The sequence below is a fragment of the Hyperolius riggenbachi genome, chromosome 8 (assembly GCF_040937935.1).
Source record: "Hyperolius riggenbachi isolate aHypRig1 chromosome 8, aHypRig1.pri, whole genome shotgun sequence".
NCBI classification, from domain to species: Eukaryota; Metazoa; Chordata; class Amphibia; order Anura; family Hyperoliidae; genus Hyperolius; species Hyperolius riggenbachi.
The window spans coordinates 64,818,426-64,838,918 of NC_090653.1; the positions used below are offsets into that span (position 1 = coordinate 64,818,426).

The 20,493-nt window shown below is 43.4% G+C and overlaps 1 protein-coding gene across 2 annotated transcripts in view; it reads right to left on the reverse strand.

Moving 5' to 3' along the window:
- The window catches only part of CLIP3 (CAP-Gly domain containing linker protein 3), a 70,617-nt gene that overhangs the window by 20,430 nt on the left and 29,694 nt on the right, over nt 1-20,493 (reverse strand). Inside the window, exons 2-11 of one of the 2 annotated variants that reach the window (XM_068250528.1) lie at nt 17,147-17,288; nt 15,973-16,112; nt 15,614-15,707; nt 13,431-13,592; nt 11,658-11,776; nt 9,852-10,088; nt 7,052-7,187; nt 1,700-1,828; nt 1,439-1,573; nt 312-435 (exon numbers count right to left, since the gene is read on the reverse strand). In XM_068250528.1, the coding sequence (XP_068106629.1) occupies nt 312-435; nt 1,439-1,573; nt 1,700-1,828; nt 7,052-7,187; nt 9,852-10,088; nt 11,658-11,776; nt 13,431-13,592; nt 15,614-15,707; nt 15,973-16,112; nt 17,147-17,282 (1,412 nt within the window). In that variant the 5' untranslated portion in view covers nt 17,283-17,288. Of the gene's footprint in view, nt 1-311; nt 436-1,438; nt 1,574-1,699; nt 1,829-7,051; nt 7,188-9,851; nt 10,089-11,657; nt 11,777-13,430; nt 13,593-15,613; nt 15,708-15,972; nt 16,113-17,146; nt 17,292-20,493 lie in introns of both variants that reach the window. The other variant, XM_068250527.1, reaches the window with a different exon arrangement.

Sequence of the window (20,493 nt, forward strand, 5' to 3'; positions counted from 1 at the left end):
TGGCATTGGGCCAATCAGAGAATCAGAATTGTACCGCAGAAATCATATTACCACAAAACTTTTAGGCCAATAAGACAACCGGGAAGTATTAGTGCAATCAGAGAATGCAGAAGTTTACCACGGTTGCGGATCAGAAATGTAGATTCCTCCATAATAGCCCCCCCCCCCCCAAAAAAAAAATTGACAAAACTAACAGTACAACATTCTGCAGAAATCGGAATTAGTGAGCCAACCTGGACTTTTTGCCTTATTGACTGTTTGCTACTGCACAAGGAAATTCTGCTGTGGCCAAACCACAAGCCAATTCTCACCTCTGAACTCTGGAAGGCGGAGCAAACACTCCATGTTTTGGGAGACAGGTGAAATACCGAACACCAAACACCGAACCATCGTGTTTCCCTGTAGGCTTTTCCAGTTCTACTCCAAACCAGTATCCTGAATCAAAGAAAAAACATCATTCTCATCCATAACTATTACGCCACAATATATTCCTTTCCTAAAGTCCCTTACAACCCATTCTCATTAGGTGCACCGTGCATTTATGTGCTTTACTCTGCCTCAATGTGACACTATACACAGGACACATAACCAGTGGGTTAATTACTGTAGTATTATATGTGCATGAAATGATTGTGTTACCTTTGGCAGTGCTGTCTGATTTGTTTCAGATACTGATATAACAGTGTAGGTGCCAGTATACTGTGTCAAGGGATGTAGAATATCCTGACCAGAAAGCTTCTCCTCAACTTGTAAACACAAAACTGCTAAACATGAGTGGCTCAAAGGCCTACAAACCAAAAATAATTAATGAATATCTAACAGCTTATAACAACCTGATGTGCACGGACAATGTATATAAGCATGTGTACCTTTATTGGCCAAGATATTAGGGAGCTATACAGAGCCCCCCTAATCTAAAGAGTACCTGCCATGGGGGAAACATTTCTATTTTACTTACCTGAGGTTTCCTTCAGCCCCTCCAAAGCCTGACAAGTTCCTCGGTTTTCTCACGTCGTGCTCCTTTGAGCAGCTGAGCCCCTCTGAAAGTCTGCCCACTCACCAGTCTGGAGCTACTGGGCATGCGCAGTCCCTGCTGCTGCACTCTCAAAGCGCAAGGAGGCGTGCAACCTGGGCCAATCTCCTCACAGTAGCCCATGATGGGCGATCTTGAGGTGGGCCACAGCTGACCACCTTGCGTCCGCACTTTGTGGCCGTATTTTGTATAGTGGGTGGCCACGGCCCACACTATTTATCAGGATCATTTGGGGCACCCAAATTTCAGTGGCACCAGACATTTCGTTTATATAGCAGCAGTGGCAGCTAAAATATCGGTGGTTTTTCCCCGGGAGGTGGTTAGGGTTAGGAATCGGGGGGGTCGGCTGTCTTAGGCATGGTTGGAAAGGTTGGTTAGGGTTAGATGTACCCCTCCTCCTCTTACCTGGAGCAAAATCTGTCTTGCCGTAGAAGCGTACCAGCCCCTGTTTCTGACCAGCCACAAGCACTTGGTCCCCCAGATCGATGTTCAGCCCCTCTTTGTCCAGGCTTCCCACACTCACTGATTTCTTCTGCGTTGCTGTGGGGGATGATAGGACACAAACACACTGAAATCCCAATCAGTACTAGAACCACAGCAAGTTTGTTGTACCTTTCATAAGAGGGACTGAATAAGCCCCAGTAAGGCTTCAGTAAGAGTACATACATTTTTTTTCCTTCCTTCCCTTGCCCGTAACTCTGGAGAAGTCCATGCGAGGGGTCTTCGGTGTGGATGTGACCGAGGAGGGGGGTTGCTCGGGGGCTTTGCTGATCTTGGACACAGAGGCAAATAATCCTAAAAATCCCAGAATTGATAGAGTATAAACAATAAAGTGAATGGAAATCATGAATTATAATCTAAATATAATTATTCACTGCAGCATTTGCCTGCCAATGTTACATATAAATCCTGGCTGGTTAACCACTTCACTACTGAGGTTTTTTTTCCCCTTCTGTACTAGAGCAATTTCCACCTTTCAGCTCTCCTTCCATTTATTCGTCTATAACTTTATTACTACTTATCACAACAAAACGATCTATATCTTGTTTTTTTCGCCACCAATAAGGCTTCCTTTGAGTGGTACATTTTGCTAGGAATTATTTTATTCTAAATGCATTTTATCAGGAAAAAAAAGAAAAAATTCATTATTTCTCAGTTTTCAGCCATTATAATTTTAAAATAATACATGCGACCATAATTAAACTCCACACATTATATTTGCCCATTTGTCCTGGTTATAGCAACATTTAAAATGTTTCCTTAGTACAATGTATGGCGCCCATATTTTATTTGGATATAGTGCATTTTTTCAGTTTTGTTGTCCATCACTATTTATAAGCCCATATTTTCATAATTAACAGTAATATAACCTCTTGACATACATATTAAAAAAAAGTTCAGTCCCTAAGGTAAATATTTATGTATTTTTTATGCAATTTTTTTATTTGGGTAATTATGGGATAGTGTGGGGGATAAGGTGTTAATTTTAAATGGAAGTGTAGGTCTTTTTATTAAAATAAATGTTCGTAGGTGTAATTTTACTTTCTGGCCACAAGATGTCCTTGCACATTTTTTCCTGCTCGCATAATATAAGTATGCGAAAAGGAAGTAATGTGTAGACGTGTTACTTCGTTTTGTAAAAATGACCGCGGCGTCTCATTGATGCCGGCAATCATTGACACACGGACTTAGATTAGTGAATGGGAACAGCATAAGGTAACGAGCAGCGGCCATCGGATTCCATAGACGATTATCTACGTCCCTGGGCAGGAACTTAAGTTCTGCAGGACGTAGATAATCCGTCTCAGATTACAAAAGTGGTTAAAAGGAACCCGAGGTGAGAGACATATGGAGTCTGCTAGATTTATTTCCTTTTAAACAAAGCCAGTTGCCTGGCAGTGCAGCAGATCTTTCTGGTCTGTAGGGTCTAAATCACACACCTGAAACAAGCATGAAGCTAATCTTGTCAGATTTGTCATGCTTGTTCAAGGTCTATAGAGAAAGTATTAGAGGCAGAGGATCAACAGGACAGCCCAGCAATATGCATAATTTAAAAGGAAATAAACATGTCAGCCTCCATATCACTCTCACCTCGGGTTCCCTTTAATTACACTGGATTTAATAGATTTTTATAACGTAACCACTTCTTGTAAAAGTGGCCATACACTACCCAATTTTTCCATTGATGCCTGGCCAATTCCGATGGAAAATCTTGATTGATCGGTGGTGGGTCAGGAGCATGTCACTAGCAGCATTTGATTTCAGACCAATGGACGCAACAGCTGCGCTTATTCTCACCTTCCTCTGATTTCGTCTCTCCACCACTGTGGCTTCTTCCCATCTTCCAGGGAGCTGTGTATCACGTGACTAAACACTAAAGGCCAAATACTAGAGGCCTCTAGTGGTCACATAAGGTACATGACAGGATTCTCCTAGCATTTGGACTTGCATTTACTCTCAGCTCTCCAGGAGTGAAGATATAGGAAGAAGCCCCAGTGGTGGAGAGAGGACACAGGAGGGGAAAAAAAGGCGGACAGGTGAGAGTAATCGCTACCCCTACACTCAGCATGACTTGGGGGAAGGGGGGGTCAAAGATTGGGAGACCCAGCAGGCAGTGCACTCAGGTTTTCAATCGATTTCACCATGAAAATCTGTGTACAGTGCATGGAGGGATTCCATAAGATAGATCCCTCCCTGATATAATGATCTCAGAGGGATCTATCTGCTGAACACATTGCTTAGTGTATTGTCACCTTACCACGTACATTGTTCTCTTCATCTGGTTGTACAGCTCCTCTTTAGGAACATTAAAGAAAACAAGAGGGCTGAACTCAATCACACGCATTCAGCACCATTTCAGCACCGGACAGCTGGACAGCTAGCATTTACTTTAGCTATGATACTAGTTCTTCCTTACAAGCTGGAAGTACCTGTTCAGTGCTGAAATGTTGCTGAATGCATGTGTCCAGGTTTTTAACATCGTAATGCCGAATTTGAACAACATTAACCAGTCATTTGCCACTACTATAGGGAGTGCAGAGCAACCATGTTCGCTGTGACAGTTAATAAAAGGGAACACTCTCAGCACAGATGCAGGCAAATGACTGTGGTCACATAACTGCTACCTGATGAGCCTGAAATGACCTATTATTATTATTATTATTTAGTATTTATATAGCGCCGACATATTACGCAGCGCTGTACAGTGTATATATATATATATATATATATATATATCTTGTCACTAACTGTCCCTCAAAGGAGCTCACAATTTAATCCCTACCATTGCCATATGTCTATATTATGAAGTGTAAGTACTGTAGTCTAGGGCCAATTTTAGAGGGAGCCAATTAACTTATCTGTATGTTTTTGGAATGTGGGAGGAAACCGGAGTGCCCGGAGGAAACCCGCGCAGACACGGAGAGAACATACAAACTCTTTGCAGATAGTGCCCTGGCTGGGATTCGAACCAGGGACCCAGCGCTGCAAGGCGAGAGAGCTAACCACTACGCCACCGTGCTGCCCAATGAGAGGATTGCACATGGTTGGTACTCAGGCTGCATCCACACTTGTCTATCAGTCTTCTGCGTTTGTTTTCCTGATGCAGGTTGTTTCGGCGCATGGTGCTCAGCAATGAGTGGCGAAACTAGGCGCCCCATACCAGTAATGTGATAATGTGCGGGGGACGTAAGGGTAATTACGGGCTCCGGCAATTGCTGGATCCCGAATGACATCTCCCTCCGAGTCGTGACAACACAGAGGGGGGAGTAGTATTTAACGCCACCTGAGAGTTATGCGACAGCAGGGTGAGCTGTCATTCGCCTCTCCCGGCGCCCAACTCACCGGCAACGCATACATATGTACGCAGTCTTTCTGCATAACTTGTCTGACAGTGCTGCATTGCTGTCAATTGTTTTTCTGCATGTTGTAAACACATTCACATGTGAACTAGCCCATTGATTAACATTGGTTCTCAATTTTCCATGCAGAAAATGCAAAAAAAAACTGATAAGTGTAGATCCAGCAATAAAGAACACCTGAAGTGAGAAGATATGGAGGCTGCCCAAGTTATTCCCTTTTAAACAATACCAGCTGTCCTGATGATCCTCTGCCTCAAATACCTTTATAGCCATAGACCCAAAAAAAGCATTCATATCAGATGTTTCTGACTGAAGTCCGACTAAAGGTCCGTACACACGCCGGACTTCAGGCAACGACGGGTCCGTCGTCACCTCCCGCTGGGTGGGCGTTCCAGCGACAGTCCGGCGTGTGTACAGTCTGTCTGCAGACTGATACGGCTGTATCAGTCTACCGACAGACTGTACACACGCCGGACTGTCTGCTGAAAACACGCCCAGCAGGAGGTGACGACGGACCCGTAGTTTCCTGCAGTCCGGCGTGTGTACGGACCTTTAATCTAATCAGACCTCGGTCGCAAACTGCATGCTTGTTTCAGGGGTGTGATCAAGATACTACTGCAGCTAAGGAGATCAGCTGGACTGCCTGGCAACTGGAATGGTTTATAAGGAAATAAATATGGCAGCCACCCATATACCTTCCAATTCAGGTGTCCTTTAAAGGACACCCGAGGTGAAAATAAACTAATGAAAAAAACAATTGCATCTATCTCCCTTCTCCTAAAAATGACTTTTAAAGATATTCCACAGTTTTATTTTATATTTAAATCTACTTTTTAAGTTTTGACTGTTTAATTGTTTTTGCTCAATAACACATTCATTGAAGTATGCCAGAGCTCAAATCTATGAACTATTGACCCTGTTTATCTCTTTCCTGCTCTCAGAAACCATCTTCTGCTAGGAAAGTGTTTTATAGTTGCAATTTCTTATCAGTGATGGTCACACTGTAGTCTGACTGAGGGCCCGTTTCCACTATCGCGAATTCGCATGCGCATCCCGCTTGCAAATTCGCATGGGCAATACAAGTGGATGGGACTGTTTCCACTTGTCAGGATTTCTGAGCGTTTTTCTGTGCAGAAAAAATCTGCACGGCAGAGCCATCAGAATTTGCATACCGCTATGCGATTCGCATACAATGTATTTAACCCTCCTGGTGGTTTGTCAAAATCTGCCAGGGGGCAGCAAATACGTTTTTTTTTATTTATTTTTTTCTTCATGTAGCGAGACGAGGTGACGAGCTGCTCAGCGGCATCGCCCCATCAAAGAACGGGATCTCTTGGAGGGCTTCCCCCGTCGCCATGGCGATGGGGCGGGATGACGTCACCGACGTTGTGACGTCAAAGGGGACTCCGATCCACCCCACAGCGCTGCCGGGCACTGATTGGCCAGGCAGCGCACGGGGTCTGGGGGGGGCGGCTGCGGCGACGCGTATAGCGGCGGATCGGCGGGTAGCGGCGGCGATCGGGCACTGCACGCAGCTAGCAAAGTGCTAGCTGCGTGCAGCAAAAAAAAAAAATTATGCAAATCGGCCCAGCGGGGCCTGAGCGGTGCCTCCCGGGGGCATAGCCCGTGCTCAGCACGGGCTTACCGCCAGGGAGGTTAATAAGAAATTTGCATGTGGTTTTGGTATGCAAATTTTCATGCGAATTCGCATAAGATTTCGCATAGAAACAATGGAAAAGCCCACAGGCGCTACCATGTTTAAATTCGCATACATAGTCATCCATGCGAAATCATATGCGAATTTGCATGAAAATTTGCATACAGTCGGCCCCAGACAGGAACTGCAATTTATGTTTAACTCTTTCAGGCAGGGAAAGAAAAGAAAGAACACAGCATAGTTATTTGTGTGCTAGGCACTGTACAGACACATGTCTATCTCATGTCACCTCTGGTATCCTTTAATAGCAGACAAGTTTCACAAAAATCCAGTCCAGGCTTGCTGGATCACTTGTGTTCTGCTGTGTTGTTTATTTATTATTTATTTATTTATTGTATTTATAAAGCGCCAACGTATTACGCAGCGTTGTTCTCCAACTTTACTAAGTAAATCCCAATTTGAGATCATTAAGGTGCATGTGAAACATAAAAGGCCACTTACCATGTTTGGGGGGACAGATAAAGTAGCGGATGCCCCCCACACTGCCATCATTCTTTCCCTCCGGCTCATCCAGCTCCACTCCTACCCACTGCCCACTGGCAAATTCAGTGGTGCCACAGAAGCGCAGTGTGCCAGCCTGCCAAAGAAGATACATGAGATGTAAATGAAGCTGTAAATATCATGAGATGCTGGATTTCTGCATAGGCTGCATAGGTAATGGCCTGGTGAGAATGGTGCATTTAGGGGGAGGTTGCGCATGAGAAAGGGAGCATCAAACGCATTGGGATGGGTTACACATGAAAGATGGAAGGTGGTGGTTGGGAGAGTGTTATACATGGAAGAGTGTGGTTTCTATAATAGAAGAGAAAAAAGTTTACGGTTTAAATAAACCTTTCTGCAACACAATGGGTGTGCCAACATGTATTCCTTTGTTCATCGGTGTAGCTAAGGAGCTATGGGCCCCAGTGCAAGTTTAGTTTTATATCACTAGCTATCTTACTATTGGCCTCATATCACTTCCTGTACAAATTAAAATGCAGTACATTTGTATTGTTGTCTAGGATCCTTTTTTTAGGTTTAGAGTATTTTTCATATTGTAGTTACTCTTCATAAAACTTACACTATATAATGTCATCATCCAGCAATGAATAAAGTTTTTCACGTCAATAAATAGCCTGAACAGAGCAAAACTTAAAGTGTACCTGAGATGGAGCAGGAGAAAGAATTTAAACATACCTGGGGCTTCCTCCATCCCCCTCCAGGCTGATCGCTCCCCTCTCCGCCTCCTGGATCTTCCGCAAACAGCCGCTGTAAGTTTTCCAGTCCGCGCAGTCTGGCCAAGCGCTTCCCCGTCGCGGTCCTGTGGCCAGGAGTGTTCTGCGCCTGCGCAATGGTACTGCGCTAGTGCAGAACGTTCCTGGCTATGGGAACGCGATAGGGTCACACGTGCGGCCAGGCGACGCATGTGCAATACACCCCAGACAGAAGGACTTACCGGCACCAATTGCTGAAGATCCAGGAGGCGGGGGAGGATGGCGAGGGAGCGATAAGCCTGGAGGGGGCTGGAGGAATCCCCAGATAGGTATACATTTTCTCTCCTGTCCCATCTCAGGTGCCACTAATGATATAGTCTTCACTGTACAATTTTACCAAATGTATGTAGTAGAAGGCTAAACAAACAAGCCAATTGGCTTAAAGTGTCACTGAAGCGAAAAATAAAATTATGATATAATGAATTGTATGTATAGTATGGATAATTAATAGAACACTAGTAGCAAAGAGAATAGCCTCATATTTTTAATTTCAGATGTATATATATATATCATTACATAATTCTGTTATATTTGCAATGTACAAACCATACTCTGCATTTTAAACTATGAAACAGAGCAGAGCTAGTGACCCTTTGAACTTCCCTGCTGTAAAATCTTATCTGAAGCGATTTTTCACCATTTCTTTGAAGTATAAGTGCTTCAGAAAATAGCACTGTAGCTGACCAACTTGGACGGAGAGCTCAGAGAAGCTCTTTTGCATAGATAATCACTGACGGTTTTTTTTAACTCCTCCTGTACTGGAAACAATAGGATGCCAATTCATTTGCTACTAATGCTCTCTTTCTTAGCTATACTACACATACAATTAATTATATCATAAGAGTTTTTTCCCTTCAGTGTCACTTTAAATCCACGTGGAGAACGAGTCATTTTCTCTCTTGGTTGGACCTTTGGTGGCTCAAGGTGTTGCCTGGTGGACTCCCTGGTACCTCTGAATTGGTGGGGGTGCAGCACTGGTACATCTCTGCTTGTTACTTTAGGTAGCCCCCTGGGCGTAACAATAGACCCTGCAAGGGTTGCAGCTGCAGGGGGCCCAGAAGCCGCAGGGGCCCTGCAAGGGGAGAAAAAAGTTTGTTTTCCTTGTCCTGAGAGACTGATAACTAAGGGCAGAGATAAAAAAAAATTCTGCTCTCTGCACAATTGTTCTAATGACTGCATCTGCTAAGCCACTGATAAGGAATCCTACATAGTTTTGTAGACAAAGATTTGTAGACCGTCCTTATTCAGTCTGCAGCAGGGTCTTGTGTACAGCGCTGCTCTACCCCTACTCCCAGCCTCTCTACTCCTTCCCAAGTGCTGTGCTGTGTAGTGATGTTGGAGTAGTCTGCATAGCCAGTTCTGCTCCATCAGAGATGGACAGAGAGAGTGTAATAAGCTGAGGCTGGGAGCTCACTCCTCTGTTGGATTTTCTGTATGTGTCTTCTGCACACCATGTGTGTCTGTATGTGTGAAAACATGCACGTTTATCACAGAAGCTAATGTAATTGATAGAGAAAATGCATGCAGTGCTTCACTGCTGTGTGTTTTTATCTGCATGGGGAAAACACATTCAAGTTTGCACTAGCCACTTGAATAACATTGGTTCTCAGTTTACCTGTACAGAAAGCATGGGAAAGGGGGGCTCATTCAAAGTTTTTCATGGGGGCCCAGTGATTTCTAGTTACGCCCCTCTTAGCCCCTCCTGTTATGATTAAGAGCTGGTGCAGCTCGAAACATGTCAGCTTGTTGATGCTTGTGTATATAATCCATTGGATATGTCCTAAATAACGAGTGGAATCCTGGACAAGTGCGGACCCTCCTTTTTTGCATTTTCACGTGGGCCATGCTGACTTGGTCGTGCACTGCCGCAGGGTTTGGTGGGTTGCAGCGGTGTACACACAACTTTTTCCTAGCCCCTCCTGTTACATAGAAGTGGAATGATTGTATCATTAGTAGGCACCTTTGCTCTAAATGAAACCATTGGTTACCTTCTCTGAGTCGAGCAGTACCCGGTCACCCAGCTTCAGTCCCAGAGACACCAGCATCAGGTTGCCAGGAATGTTGTCGTAGTTGGGCAGTGTCACTTTGGGAAGGTTGCAGGTGAGGGGGACAGCGTCCAGCAGCAGTTGCTTCAGCTCCTTGGCAATCATGGCAGATTCAGCTTTGTCTAGACCCATGTCCATGGGGTCAGGGACCACGTCTGCTGGGACCTGTCCTTTACTATTCTGTATAGGAAAATAGGAAGACAGAGACTCTCATATCACCATAAGTTAGGACATTCCTCAAATACTTAAGTGGAATCAATGCCTGGAATGATAATCAAAAAAACAACAACAACTTGTTTCCCTGCTCCTTATTGCCCATAGAGTTACTCTGCGAGCTTTGTTGCATGTCTGCTTTATCTCCTCCAGGAGGCCGACTACCATGAGTCTCCACAACATCTGTTAGTGGATAAGTTCATCATTTGTCATTTTTGTTCACGGGAGAGGTTTGCTAACCTCTCCTTGTGTTTTCCTCCTTCACCATTCCCTACCAAAGTGTTCTTTACAGGCATGCATGGCACAAAATATTGTATCATATGATCTGGGCGCCGGGATTGGCAGGCATGTAATAGGCGCCAATGCTACCTATCGGTAATTAGGCTCCCAGAGGGTGAGTTGGGCGCCCAATTAGCTTGATATATTTATTAATATAATACCGAGCCTTTAAATTCTTGATGGTGCTAGTCCGTTTTGTTTGGTGTTTCAATCTGGTATTAGTAGCCAACAGGCTATTAGGAAGGGATCAATTAGAGGAGCTGGTTGTCAACTTTGTAGACAATCGGCTGTAAATAGCAGTCGTTTGGGAACTGGAGGTTAGTGCTAAGGTGGCCACACATGTTACAACTAAAACATTTGATCTTATACCAATTCGACAAAAATGCAATTGCCATTTTTGTTGATAATTGTCAATCGGGAAGAGGGGAAAAATCAGTTCCATTTCTTCAAAGATTGAAAGATGTGTCATTTAATGTCACGTTTAATTCTCTGGGCTTCAATGTTTGTTCAACACCAGCAGCATATATAGCAGAGACTAATATGAGGGGTATTTGGCAGCAGCAAGGCCATACTTACCATACAGCACCTGAATCTAGGGTCACTGTGAAAGAGGGAGCACAACCAATATTTATGATGTTTTTGTTACTTTTTCTTTTCTCTTTTGTTTGGCTCTGACAGGCTATGGCAAAATGCCAAAATGATGGTTAGTGTTAGGCATTAGGCAAAGAATGGGCTAACATTAGGTAATAGCTTAAACTGAACCTGAACCGAGTAACATTATTTTAAATAAACACTTGCAAATTAATATTACATACTTACCTCACCGTCAATTTCTCTCAGAAGCTCCCCATTTTCTTCTTACAATGGTTCTTCCAGTTAAGGGTAAGGAAAAGGCAGTGAGTTAGGTGGGGCTGGGGCTAGGTAGGCGGGCTTGGGAAGGATTTAGAGTCCTAGAGCATCTCCAAAACAGTATAAACAATTTTATTTTGCTGAGACCCGTTGCCAAAATGACCAGACACACAGTTATCAAGTGATGCTTATATGAAGAAGTAGAGAGTGTGGAGAACATTTGTTCTGTAAAATAAGTAACATGTATCCCAGCATCCTGTACTTAGCTTAGGAGCTCTTTGCATGAAATACTAAATATCACAACTGGAGTTACCTAACTTTTTGGCGCCAAAAATGAAAGATGATGCATCATCAGTGTGTGGCAGCATTAATGCTAAATACAGCCCTGATTGGTGGAGACTTCCTTACCCTGACCGATGGGTTGGCCCCGTGTTCCAGCAGACACTTGACAGCTCCCAGGCAAAGGTTGGAAGCAGCGATGTGCACAGCTGTGCCGTGGTTAAAATCACTGCAGGTAGAATTTAGCACTAGAAGATAGAGAAAAGACAAAGACGTTATAAATTATCTACTGCAGCAGGGGTGTCCAAACTTTTCAGGCCAAAGACCATATAGCCATTCTTGAGAGTGCTAGGTGGCCAAACTACTGAAATTAAACACAAGTTTTTCTGATTGCCGTTAAGTACACTATGCCTGTGACATTTTGTTAAAGGGACACTATCAATTGACATATTTTTTTCAGTTGAGATAGGAAATGTTTGGGAAGTGCTGCTAAGTGTTGGTGTATACATCTAAATCCTTATCTCTCTGTTTACTGTTATCTAATCCCTTTCACACGTTTCTGACAGCAGTCTGCTAAAATTCTGATGGCAGACTCAGCCATGAGGGGATGGGGGATTCCCTTCACAGTGCATCATTAACTCTATGTGTGCAGAGAGCTCAGTCAGAGACAGGCAGAGCTTTCTCTCACAGACAGCAGAGGAAATATATCTTATGTGCAACATAAACATCTGTAATTGTGCGTGTGAAACCTGATATATGAAAACAAAAGCCTGTCAGGTAATCTGCTTCAGTATTACACTGTTCTTAGCATGTCAGGTTGCAGAGATTCTTACAGATTCATACCTCTGCAAATGAGACATTCCAAACGTAGCTAACATCTACACATAATGAATTAAAGCTTTTGCCTCTGATATTTAACATGAAAAGTAGGAAACTGTTTGCACAGCTACTTAGACATTATTTGTACATTGTCATTTTAGAACACATGGTTTGATAGAGTTCCTTTAATTAAAATATTTCCCATACACCGTGTGCAGTTATCACAGTAGCAGCTGCTGCTACAGTGGTGGCTGAAAACCTACAGACAAGCAAAGGGGAAGGCAGAGCAGTGACACAAGGTAATCAAAGAGCGAAGAGGCGGCACACTGTAGGCTTTGCTGATTTGTATTTTAGTACAACGGAACACTCTCATTGCTCATTGTCCAAGACCTCCGCTTAGATAAATATCCTGATCTTGAACGACTGTTGATCCCCCCTTATTGGCTTTCAGTATAATAATGCAGTCATTTTGACGCAAAGACTCTAGTGCATGTTTCTCCTTAGCTGAAATACTGCTGGTTGGCATTTTGACTTCATTTCTCACGGCTTTTTTAAAAGCCCCTTAATAGTCGTTTTTAAAGAGGATTGGACTTTTTTGGGTGTTCGCATTGTACTGCATTGTATTGTTTTGCTATGTGCTGGCTTTGGATTGCATTATTCTCAGAAACGGATCAAGACCAAATTGCGCCTGGGGCAAGGTCAGGTTTTGGCGCCTAAAGGTCAGGTTTTGGCGCCTAAACTGCCATTCATTTTGTCCGCCTTTTCAAGAATTCAACAAACTGCGCATGGGGCAAGATACCCGCTTGCCCCCCTCCCCCCCCCCCCCCCCCCCTAGATCCGTCCCTGATTATTCTTAACTCTTACAGTGAGGAAAAAAAGGAAGGAACACAGCCTAGTTCTAAATAGGACTGGGACTGCTCATTCACATGTTTATCATATGCCACTTCAGGTACTCTTTAAGTATTACAGCCTGTACTGTCCATTTGAGGCTTCTTATGGTCTTTTTCATGGGTATCGTTTGTCATTACAACACTTTGACATTAACACAGCTTTCCTCTTTTCTGTGTGTTCACATTCACTCACCTTTAGGTTTTGATGCCTTCAGTAAAATGCGTAACAGTTCTGGGACATCAAAATAAGCAGCATAGTGAAGTGCATTCATATTGGTCCATCGGCTGCGCAGAGTAACATCAGCCCCCAGCTGAAGAAGCTGATTGGTCAGTCGAACAGCAGCTGCTGGGTCTCCTGCAATATTGAAGTTATATGGATCATCTATTAAGGTGGCTGCACACCATACAATAAAATGATCCGATTTTACGGCAATTCGATAAAAACGATCGGATCTCCTGAAAAAAATCAAAAGCTTTTTTTTTTCAATTCGACTGAAAAATCCGATCAGATTTCCTGTTTTCTTCGATTTTTATCGATCCGTAATGCCAGATATTTTTCTCCAATCTTTCAAAAGATTGTATGGTGTGTGTTAGATTGTCAATTTATTAATATACACACCCTAGCAATTTTGTCATAGTTTCCAATCATTTTTATCATAATTGGGCAAAAATTAAACATACGTGTGTGTGGTACATTGGTCATATTTTTGAAATGGTACAGTCAGAAAAATTGATTGCAATTCTTAAATGGAACAGATATTTTAAAAATTGTATGGCGTGTGGCCACCTTTAGACGATGGGAAACTGTGTCCTTCCATCTCAATCTGATCATCAAATAAGTAAACTACGCAAAGCAAAAACTTTATGTGACAAGGGCAGAATTCCCAGAGGAAAACTTGCAGTAATTCATTACTTGTTAACAGTGGGATGCTTTTTAACTTAATATAACATCTTACTTTTACTCCTAGGCCCTTATTCAATTTACATTTCCTCCTAAGTTTTCTCCTAGGAGATCATTTTTCACCGTCTGTTTAAAATAACTTTTCAACACTCAGCAATTGAAAAAAGGTCCCAAAATGTAGGTGAAAATGTACTGTCAAAATTATTCAGAGTATTTTCTTGCTTGCTGGTGGCTTAACGTGAACCAGAGGTGAGAGTAATAAGGAGGCTGCCATATTTATTTCCTTTTAAGCAATACCAGATGCCTGGCAATCCTGCTGATCCTCTGCCTCGATACTTTTAGCCATAGACCCTGAACAAGAATGCAACAGATCAGGGGTTATTCAGACACTACTTCAGCCAAACTGTTTTTGGTATAGTTTAAAAGGAAACAAATATGGCAGCCTCCATATCACTCTCACCTCAGGTTCACTACAAAAGGCATTTTACTGATAAGTTGTGAAATATCACCAAGGAGAGAAATTTTGAAAATTGTGAGTTGAATAAGGACCAGTAGTCCTTAACAAAGAATTTGGTTAGCCCTGCTCAGATCATTACATTATATTGGCTTCTGTTACTAAATAATCGCAACTTCCATCTGTGCTTCATTGTGATTAATGCAAAACACTATGCACATATTTAGCTTGCAAAGATAGTCATGAGGCTATGATGTACTTTTTTGTTTTTCTGATTAATATTGCACTTTTATGTTTTGCACTTTAAAATTGTACCCCTGATAAAGCCACTATTTTATGAGGTGAAACATGTTGGGTTGTGGTGGGATGATGTATTAAGTGTATAGGATGCGTTGATCTAGTTTCCAAGTGTGGGTGGAGCTAACTAGTATAACCAAGAGTGTTTGTAAATTAATGTAATATACGTAGCAGCAGGTAGGCTTATACATACAATGCTTGGCAAAAAACAACTGAGAGCCTGTTTTACCAAGACACATGCAAACTGGGGGAGTTGTTCAGAGTGACCAAACTGGTTTCAGCTAACTATTATTTTTATTATTGATTTATAAAGTGTCAACATATTCGGTGGCGCTGCACAAAGTAAGAAACAAACATGAGGTACATAATAATGCTGACAATGGTGGAAACCAAATATAGACACTGGTACAAAATACAGAATAAGTAATCACAGTGACAAATGTAACAAACAAAATGTATAACAAACTACAGGACACAAATATTCTGATCGGCTGCTCTAGGTCACGGTTCCACGTTTACTCCAGTTGTCTTTGCATCTGTATTGATTAATCAGCTCCAGAGTCATTACTCAGGACAAGTAATGAAAAAAAAAAAACCTGAATAGAAACTAATACGGGGCTTGATATTTCTGACTTCCTAAAAATGCTGTTGCTGGTCCTAGTTACTATGAAAAATATACCATATAGACGGTATACAGTACTTCAACATAGGACAGATACCTTACCTACTCCATGTGCTCCAGCTTTACATGCATAGTGCAATAGCGTCATGTCTGTTAGCCCATCCCGGTCATTCACATGGCACCCCCTCTTCAAGATCTGAGAAGAGAATAGAAGTTAATACATCATTGACATCCCATGATGATCACTGTCAGCATATTTATGCTTGTATCCTAATTTGCAGGTGACGTGGGGTCTTGGGGACAAGAAACCACAGGTAACGTAACTATAACTTTTTTTACAGCAAGGCTGCAGGATTTTTAGATTAGGATGGAGATCCGCTTTAAAGAGCTAGAACCGCCCGATCCCAAAAGTGTTAAAGGCAACTACAATGATACCAAACTAGTGATCACAAAGAGATTACCTCGCTGCCAATCACATCGATCTTGTGCTGGACTTGTGGGACCCATTGCCGGATTATAGCAAACAGTTCTGGGATGGTGGTTTGGGGGTCAAGCAAAATTTCCTGACAAGCCGGGTCGTTGGGATCAAAGAAGGTGAATGCTGTAATGAGACAGAAAGAATGGGAATAATTGCAGAAAAGAATGAACTCTACCAGTAGAAAGACATGAATAACATTCTGTATAAACATATAGTAATGTGGCACCATTATAAATGGAATATTCTGGTTCTATAAGCACCGTCATTTAAGAGGCTAAAAAGATACGTTATTTTCAATCAGATTCGTATTTTTGTTCTCCTGTATTATACTGGAAACATGAAAGATTAAATCAGATTGGATAAAATGGACAAAGACAACGCTCTTCTTTCAGAAAGGATATCAGCGGCCCGATCAACTATCCGATTCAATATTTATCGAATCAAATGAAAACCAGTGCCACCAAAAGCATGCCCACAATTGATCATGCAAACAGTTTCGGGCCGAAATTAGTCCCATGTCAATCCATGAAAAATCGCGGGCAGACATGCTTGATTGTGTGCACCGCAGTAACGATGTGTGATAACCCCTAATGACGAACGTGATGGAAACCCCTGGCCTCATTCCCCCAAATGTAGACGTATCCCCGGTGCCCCTGCATCAATACTTTACTTGTCCGGTGTCCACACTCCTCTTCCAGATTCACACCCCAGACAGATAAAGTATTATTAATGGGCACCGGGGGTTACATCTACATTTGAGGGGACGTGGCCAGAGGCAACAAGGCGGCATCACGAGGCCGATTCCCGAAAGATTTAATGCCGAAATTGATCGGGAATTATCGTGTGGTTTATGGCTGTCATCAACCGATCTCTCTCCAATCAGATTCGATTAGAGAGAGATCTGGTCAATCGGCCGCCAAAATCACTAGATGTATGGGTACCTTAAGTTTTCTCCTAGGTGAACTAAATGCCTTTTAAGACACCAGAATGCAAGAAAACACTTTTTGGTACTTTTTCAATTGCAGATGCTGAAAATGTATTTCAAGCAAAAGATTAAAAAGTATCTCCTGAGAAAAAACTTAGGAGAAATAGTGAATGGAAAAGGGCCCACACCTCATGTAACAGGACAGACCGCGTGGAACTATCTCGCTCCTTACCATAATCCTTTGGAAGAGGAGCCGGGGCAGATGGGTGAACCACAGGTCTTTTCCGTTTCTCTAGGATGGGGCTCTGGAAATCCAGGGGGTGCTGGTTCTCCTCCGGAGCAGAATCTGGAGTATCCTCCCTGGTCATTATTCTCTGCTGAGATAAAGGGTAATTAAATCATGCACAACATTTGACCTAGAGTTCACTGACTGTACTAAGGCACTTGTGGTCCTGTTACTGAATCACACAAGTATAGACATGTATCATAGCGACAATGCAATCCTATTTCAGACCAGCATAAGAATACAAAGTCACTTCCAAAGAGAGACCAATATCACTGCCTGTATCGTTACAGCAAGACACTCTGTGAAACAGATCACACAGTTCCAGTACAGATTAGCATCCGTCCAATGAGGCATTCTATGGATTCTTCACACATTTACAGCATTTCCAACTCACAGGGACAAAAACTTGTACATGCTGCAGATCCCACACTTACACACAAGCAAAGCAACTCGGTGTTCATTTTATGGCCAGAACCCGGAGTCTGCCATTTTGGGATCTGGCCAGACAATCTGTGAAGTGGCCGAGTGATACGGCCAATGTTTAGCTAGTGAGTGACAGGGAGCCCCGTTTAGCTAGTGAGTGACAGGGAGCCCCGTTTAGCTAGTGAGTGACAGGGAGCCCCGTTTAGCTAGTGAGTGACAGGGAGCCCCGTTTAGCTAGTGAGTGACAGGGAGCCCCGTTTAGCTAGTGAGTGACAGGGAGCCCCGTTTAGCTAGTGAGTGACAGGGAGCCCCGTTTAGGCAGTGAGTGACATGGACTCCCCTCTAGCCGCCGCTCCCCCCTCACCTTGCAGCCAGCAGCAGCAGCCCAGCGTCAGACCTCAGGATCAGCGGGCGACCCGACCAGTAAGAGCGGGTGCCTGACGCACCCGCTCTATATGTGGAAGTGATGTCACTTCCGCATATCAGTGCGGTGTGCTAGGTCCTAGCACCCGCACTATTGGTCGCCGCCTGATCGAGGTCTGACGTGCTAGAGGGAGAGGGAAGCGGCGGCTAGAGTGGGGGAGCGGCGGCCAGAGGGGGTGAGCGGCGGCCGGGTGGTGCCTCTCAGAGAGCAATGCACCTGCAGCACCCGCCCAGGTTCGGCCCTGACTCTATGGATCAATCATGCAGTCCCAGTATAGACTAGGATTAGTACAATATTGTTCTCTATGGATCAGTCACACAGTCCCAGTATAGAATAGGATCAGTACAATAATACACTTTATGGATCAGTCACACAGTCCCAGTATAGACTAGGATCAGTACAATAAGGCACTCTATGGATCAGTCACACAGTCCCAGTATAGACTAAGATCAGTATAATAATGCACTCTATGGATCAGTAACACAGTCCCAGTATAGACTAGGATCAGTAAAATAAGGTACTCTATGGATCAGTCACAGTTCCAGTATAGACTAGGATCAGTATAATAATGCACTCTATGGATCAGTAACACAGTCCCAGTATATACTAGGATCAGTACAATAAAGCATTTTATGGATCAGTCGCACAGTCCCAGTATAGACTAGGATCAGTACAATAAGGCACTCTATGGATCAGTCACACAGTCCCAGTATAGACTAAGATCAGTATAATAATGCACTCTATGGATCAGTAACACATTCCCAGTATAGACTAGGATCAGTAAAATAAGGTACTCTATGGATCAGTCACAGTTCCAGTATAGACTAGGATCAGTATAATAATGCACTCTATGGATCAGTAACACAGTCCCAGTATATACTAGGATCAGTACAATAAAGCATTTTATGGATCAGTCGCACAGTCCCAGTATAGACTAGGATCAGTACAATAAGGCACTCTATGGATCAGTCACACAGCCCCAGTATAGACTAGGATAAGTACAATAAGGCACTCTATGGATCAATCACACATTCCCAGTACAGACTAGGATCAGTACAATAAGGCACTCTATGGATCAGTCACACAGCACCAGTATAGACTAGGATCAGTACAATAAGGCACTCTATGGATCAGTCACACAGCACCAGTATAGACTAGGATCAGTACAATAAGGCACTCTATGGATCAGTCACACAGTCCCAGTATATACTAGGATCAGTACAATAAGGCACTCTATGGATCAATCACACATTCCCAGTACAGACTAGGATCAGTACAATAAGGCACTCTATGGATCAGTCACACAGCACCAGTATAGACTAGGATCAGTACAATAAGGCACTCTATGGATCAGTCACACAGCACCAGTATAGACTAGGATAAGTACAATAAGGCACTCTATGGATCAGTCACACAGTCTCAGTATATACCAGGATCAGTACAATAAGGTACTCTATGGATCAGTCACACAGTCCCAGTATATACTAGGATCAGTACAATAAGGTACTCTATGGATCAGTCACACAGCACCAGTATAGACTAGGATAAGTACAATAAGGCACTCTATGGATCAGTCACACAGTCCCAGTATAGACTAGGATCAGTACAATAAGGTACTCTATGGATCAGTCACAGAGCACCAGTAAAGACTAGGATCAGTACAATAAGGAACTCTATGGATCAGTCACACATTCCCAGTATAGACTAGGATCAGTACAATAAGGCACTCTATGGATCAGTCACAGAGCACCAGTAAAGACTAGGATCAGTACAATAAGGCACTCTATGGATCAGTCACACAGTCCCAGTATAGACTAGGATCAGTACAATAAGGTACTCTATGGATCAGTCACACAGTCCCAGTATATACTAGGATCAGTACAATAAGGCACTCTATGGATCAGTCACAGAGCACCAGTAAAGACTAGGATCAGTACAATAAGGAACTCTATGGATCAGTCACACATTCCCAGTATAGATTAGGATCAGTACAATAAGGCACTCTATGGATCAGTCACACAGCACCAGTAAAGACTAGGGGATCCATCTGAAAATGACGCCTGCGAATAATGGCGCACGGTGTTGCCGTTAATCCGTTTGCCGCTTATCGCTATTTAACGTTAAAGCCTTATTGTTATTTAATGTTAAAGCCTTATTGTTATTTAGCGTTAACACACAGAACCATCTCTGTACCTATCCCTAACCCCTAAACCCTCCTGGTGGTGCCTAACCCTAACACCCCCCTGGTGGTGCCTAACCCTAAGACCACCCTGGTGGTGCCTAACCCTAAGACCCCCCCCTGGTGGTGCCTAACCCTAAGACCCCCCCCCCTGGTGGTGCCTAACCCTAAGACCCCCCTGGTGGTGCCTAACCCTAACCACCCCCCTGGTGGTACCTAACCCTAAGACCCCCCTGGTGGTGCCTAATCCTAACCATCCCACTGGTG